This window comes from Rhinolophus ferrumequinum, chromosome 23 (genome assembly GCF_004115265.2).
Source record: "Rhinolophus ferrumequinum isolate MPI-CBG mRhiFer1 chromosome 23, mRhiFer1_v1.p, whole genome shotgun sequence".
Classification (NCBI taxonomy): Eukaryota; Metazoa; Chordata; class Mammalia; order Chiroptera; family Rhinolophidae; genus Rhinolophus; species Rhinolophus ferrumequinum.
The window spans coordinates 26,710,937-26,716,936 of NC_046306.1; the positions used below are offsets into that span (position 1 = coordinate 26,710,937).

General features: G+C 45.8%; 1 protein-coding gene across 1 annotated transcript in view; it reads left to right on the forward strand.

Moving 5' to 3' along the window:
- Positions 1 to 5,759, forward strand: part of CDS2 (CDP-diacylglycerol synthase 2) — a 45,232-nt gene extending 39,473 nt beyond the window's left edge. The window contains exons 10-13 of the mRNA XM_033094405.1: positions 95 to 247; positions 2,060 to 2,179; positions 2,618 to 2,721; positions 2,984 to 5,759. Of these exons, the coding sequence (XP_032950296.1) occupies positions 95 to 247; positions 2,060 to 2,179; positions 2,618 to 2,721; positions 2,984 to 3,113 (507 nt within the window). The 3' untranslated portion in view covers positions 3,114 to 5,759. The remainder of the gene's footprint in view (positions 1 to 94; positions 248 to 2,059; positions 2,180 to 2,617; positions 2,722 to 2,983) is intronic.
- Positions 5,760 to 6,000: the final 241 nt, after the last annotated feature.

Genomic DNA, 6,000 nt, shown 5'->3' on the forward strand with positions numbered 1-6,000 from the left:
AGGCACTGTGAGGGACGTGGCCAAACCAGGTGCCTGCTGCCCAGGAAGCACGGCGGAACCTGTCTCCTTTCCTGCCTCTGCTCTTCGTCCTCAGCTGTCCTATGTGATGTCTGGGTACAGATGCTTTGTCTGCCCTGTGGAGTATAACAGTGACACCAACAGCTTCACCGTGGACTGTGAGCCCTCGGACCTGTTCCGCCTGCATGCGTACAACCTTCCTGAGGTGATCCAGTCGGCCATTGGCTGGGTACGTGCCACTCCCACGGGGCGAACTAGCCTCAGTGGGGTAGGGACTACAAGGAGAGAGGCCCCTCTCCACCACCACTGCTTTCCCTCCAAAAAACGACCTTCCTCTCTCCCCAAAGCTGTAAGCCCCAGGATGAGGGGGAATTGTTCAAGTGAGTGCAGGGTGAGGGCAGGAGGCGACCTTTCCTCCCACTTCAAATCATTAGGACCGGCGCTTCTCAAAGTGTGCTTTGGGGATCTCTGGAGTACCCTGAGATCCTTCAGGGGGTCAATGAGGTCACAGCTGTTTTCATAATAATACATTATCTGCCTTTTTCATTTTGTTGACATTTGCTGCGATGGTGCAGAAGCAGTGATGGGTAAACCTGCTGGCACCTTAGCTTGAGTGAGGGCAGTGGCACCAAACTAGACTAAGTCGTGGGGTTCTTCACACCACACCCTCAGGAAAGATTAGCCAGTTCCTCTAAGAGTGGCTTTGGTGAAATAGTAACATTATTAATTTTAGTAAATCTCGACCCTTAGATATACACCTTTCCTAATACTCTTAGTACCAAAATGGAAAGTATGCATAAAACACTTGTGCTAAATACTGAAGTACTTGCTTACCTAAAGGAAAAGCATGTGGGTACTTGTTTGACTTAGGAACTGAACTAGCTGCTTTTTCATAAAAACATAATTTTTCCCTGAAAAGAACTGACAAACTATAGTGTCTTAGACTTGGATCTTTGGCAGACATCTTTCTTGAAAATGAATAAAGCGAGCCTGTTACTTTAAGGGAAGCCGCTGACTGTAATTGTAACCAATGATAAAATATGACTTTTAAGTGAAAAGTAGAATTTTGTAAAGTTTGTGCCTGCCGTTATGAGCTTCACAGTTTCCTCATACTTAAAAGGATTTGCTGATGAGATCTGTGGTGATTTTAATGTATAATGTTTTGACATTGTAGAGCGAAATGTGTCTACATTTGGAAGAGTGATGTCACTCAGGGAACCAGTGTTTTCTAAAGGGCCAGTGCCTGGTGTTACTCAGTCACACGTGGGTAAAAGATCCACTCAAAGTGCAAGATAGAACAATGGATTTTAAGAGTGCAAAAATGTCATTGGTAGGATTTCAGTTTCTATATTGCACCATTTTTAAGGAACTACCACTTATCAAGTTCTGGTATAGTGTCAAAGAATGCCTATAATTATCTGAAAAGATAGTACTAAAATACTCTTCCTTTTTTCAGCTACATATCTGTGTAAGGCTGGATTTTCTTCATGTACTTCAACCAAAACAACATACCATGTTTCCCCAAAAATAAGACCTAGCTGGACCATCAGCTCTAATGTGTCTTTTGGAGCAAAAATTAATATAAGACTTGGTCTTATTTTAATATGATGTAAGACTGGGTAATATAATATATAATATTATATATTATATATATATATCTTATATATATAATATAATACCAGGTCTTATATAATATAATATAGTATAATATAAGACTGGGTCTTATATAGTATAGTATAATGTAAGACCGGGTGGTCTTACATTATGTTAATTTTTGCTTCAAAAGACGCATTAGAGCTGATGATCTGGCTAGCAGAGCTTAGTTTGGGGGAAGCATGGTATCACAAAAGATTGAATGTAGAATATCTTAATGTCTTCTATTAAGCCAAGCGTTAGTGATTTTAAAAAAAAAATCATTCTTCTTACTAATTATGTTTTTTTTGGGGGAAATATAGTCAGTTGCATAAAGAGTTATTTATGTTAACATGTAGGAAGGCTAGGCCTGCACGCACTTGACTTTTACTCCATTTATTCTTCTCAGAAAATCGTCCGGATGTACCCCTTCCAGATTCACAGCATTGCCCTGTCCACCTTTGCCTCGCTCATCGGTCCCTTTGGAGGGTTCTTTGCAAGTGGATTCAAACGAGCCTTTAAAATCAAGGTAGGAAAACCCTCTTCTCTGTTCCTCTCATTGTCTCCCAGCCAGGACCCTCTTCACCCACCTTCTGCCTTCCTCCCCCTGCCCCACCCTATCAATCATCACCCCCTGCAAAATGCCAGGCTTTTAATGTGTGCTCTTCTTCACCCATGCTCAGAATTTTGGTAGGTTAAGTAAAAAGACAGTGTTTCTAGAACAATCCAGTAGTTGGATTTTCAGTTTATTTGTTAATCATATCTTACATCTTTCTTCAAAAGCAACATTTTGTAATTTCATAAGATTGTGTCCTATTACAGCCTCAGCATTCGAGTCAATGCCCACTTCTCACGTTCCGTTTCCCTGAGCTGCTCAGGACAGTAGCTGGACGTTGAGGTGGGACCATAGGTCAGGGTTTGATGTTGGCGGAGCCAGGCTCACCAGTCCTTCTCGTGCCTCCGACAGGACTTTGCCAATACCATTCCTGGTCACGGAGGCATCATGGATCGCTTTGACTGCCAGTATCTGATGGCCACCTTTGTCAATGTGTACATCGCCAGTTTTATCAGGTACAGTGCCTTTCCATCTGAACCAAGTTGGCGGATTTTTAAATATGGTGCAATTCTAGAATTTTAGCCCCGTCTCAGTTTCAGTGAAAAGCAATTATGAATGCAGCTTTCCATTGCTGCTGTTTATGGATTCCCTGGGGCCCCTCTGTCCTCCAGTAGTTAAGTTAGTAGGGCATCCAGAGGTGGGGGCAGCCACTTGGATAGTCAGGCCCTAGAAATTGCTGGGTCCCCATCAGAGCTGTTTCTTCACATTTCCTTCCAGGGGCCCGAACCCGAGCAAGCTGATTCAGCAGTTCATGACCTTGCGGCCAGACCAGCAGCTCCACATCTTCAACACGCTCAAGTCTCACCTGACCGACAAGGGGATGCTGACAGGTGCCACGGAGGACTAGCAGGGCCACGCAGGGCTGGGAGAGCCAGAGCAGGACTGAGCGAGGGGCAGAGCTCCAAGGCAAGCCCAGCTGCTGTGACTTAGACAATGGCAAGGCTTCAGCTCACTGTCTTTTTGTTTTTTGTAGAGTGTTTTATATCTGTGGGTTTTTTAAAAAGTTGTACGTACAGTCTATGTGCTTATGTTTTGGGTTGTGAGTAAACTACAGCTTTGAGTTGGAATGAAGTCATGGGGTAAAAATTTGGGTTTTTTAAACGTTTTAAAAACCTGGAAGACAGTGTTGCCCAGCTCAGGTGTGGCTGCGTGGAGCTTCTAGCTCCCATCAGCTGAATGTTTCTGGGCTCCATCAGAGAGTGGCTGTTCATCTGTGTCCAACCAGTTCAGGGCCCCCCATATTTGTCTTTGTATTTGTTCCCTGCCAGCAGGGAAGAGGTGCACGGCTTGGACGCCTTTGCTACTGGAGAGCTTTCACCCAAGCTGCTCTGGAAGCCCTGCCTTCGCGCTCCAGGGGGGTTGCCTTCTCTAGGCTGGAGGGACAAAGGCTGACCGATCAGATAAGCATTCTGTCCACATGAAATCCTGTGGAACATGAGCTCTGCTTTACGATATGGGTTCACCTTATTTCATCACAGATGGAAAGAAGTTTTCAGTTTTTATTTGCTTCAGAAAGCACGAAAAATTATTTATAATAGTCTGGCAGAAGAAACACACTGTAATATTTCAAGTGTATGCAGTAGAATGTACTGTAACTGAGCCCCTTCCACATGTTTAGGCTCAGAAGGCTCCTGTGGGGCAGCCCAGCTAGCTGTGTCTTTTCAGGGATGATGGTGTTCATGTTTGTGCTGCAGGCGGGTTGCCGCCGAGTGCTTTCTGGGGCCTTCCCATGAGGCAGGGAGCCGCAGGCTTCTCGCTCGTGCACCCTTTGCCTGACCGACCACCCATGTAGCTGCTGTGTTGTATATATAGTTCTCTTAAGGCAAGTGTGTATTGTGTATGTGTTTTAAACATCACTTTTCTTATAGATTGTAATTGTACAATGACTTCTTCACTGAAACCACAAGGTCCTGCTTAAAACTCTGGAAAAGCCAACCCAATTAGAGGTTTGACCATTCTGAAGATTAAATGCACACTTTTTCTGTAATGTGACCAGTTAAATGTAGTTTGTGTTTTACTGGGGACCTTTTTTTTTTTAAAAAAAACACCAAAAAACAAAACTGTGATTCCCCTCCCACCCCCTTCCTAATTATAGGAGTGAGGTTGACTTTGGGAAGAGGGTACAGGAGAGAGAACTCGGTGCACACGTGTGTTCAGTTATTCTGTGCCGCAGTGCTTCTCATTGCCAAGTGAGGGTGCAATGGCTTGCTTCAGCACCTCAGTCTGGTGCTGGTTTGTTCCGTTTCTGTTTAAAGCAGCCTTCCTGCCTCCCTGAAAGCTCACACTGTCCAGATCACGGAAGCGTCCGGCACAGGGCTGACCCTCTCGACGTTTCAGCTCACAGTGCCTGCATGACCTTCCCCATGGCGTGCAGCGCTGAAGCAGCTTCTTTCTTTTGAATTTTTACTTCCGTTTTAGCCCACAGCTTTTCTTTTTCAGGTTCAAGTCCTCCTTAAAAACAAAATGCGGTCTTTTTGCGTGGGGTTTCAGTCTTGGCTGTGGGACCCTAGGCAGGACGCGTCACCCTCTGGGTCCTTGTTTTCCGAGCTGTCATCTAATCCTAGTATTCCACGATTCTGGCTGAGCACGTTCATGTCATCAGAGGCTGCTGTGGGTATGGAGTCATGTCCTGGGCACCCAAAAGCAAGTGCTTTCGGGGCCTTTTCTAAATGCTTGTCCTTCGGATGAGGCAGTATATCAGCAACGAATTAAACAGTGGAGTTGATTAATGATTCATCATTCTCACTGATGAATGAACTGGGTTTCCCAAACCAGAGACAGAGGGCACCTCATTTGTCTCATGTTACCCCATTGTGGGCATATGGTGGGTCCTTGGTTGCAGGGAGTCTCAGCTGGGATCCAACAGCAGAGAGCCACTCTTTACGGCTGCCTTTGGGGTCAGGGTGCCTGGCACATGCCTTTGTGGAAGTGGTCACTGATGGGCACCCAGGGGTCCTGGGGTCCTGGGAAGCTGAAGCTCGATGCTCAGCAGAGCTGCCAACAAGAAGGCCAGAGGGTCAGCTTGGGTTTTGCTTTCTTCCGATCTCCCCACACTCTTTCTGGTGAACAATGGAATTTCCTAGTGGGGGAGTCAGGAGAGCAATGCCACCTTGTGTCTATATAGCACAATTTTTTTCTTCCATTTATTGAAGGTATTTCACTTTTCAGGTGGGATTCAAGAGAGTATTTTAACATCTACCTGTGCAGATCTTAATGGTGTAACTTGCTTCAGATCCATTTTGTGTGTGTGTGAGAAATAAAATGTGACTGAAACTGTGTGCCCTCCCTTGTTGTGAATTCAGTGTCTCACTTGCACGCAAGGCTTTATGTTTCCCACTTGTTTTTGTATTCATAAATATCGTGCAGGCCTGACTTAGAGATTTTTGTTTTGTTTTCCTGTTTGAATCCTATACATTCTCACAACAGCCCTCCAAGGCTCCTCGGGTGAGAGTCGTGAGCACCTTGCTAGTGAGGAAGTTGAGGGCCAGACGGGGAGGGAGCTTCCCCCGGGTCACAGGGTGAAGTCGGGACGCCGTCTTGCTGTCTGCCCACCAGGGCAAGGACTAGATCATCCCTGCCCGCCCTGCCTTTGCGAACATGGCTTGAGTGCACCTGAAATTTTGCAGCACTGCCTCCCTGCAGCATAGGAGGCCTGACCAGTGCACCAGGTCAGAGCTTAAGTTGCTGTTAGCTCCTAACTGGTGACATAAAGGAAGTGACGAACAGGGCGTCAC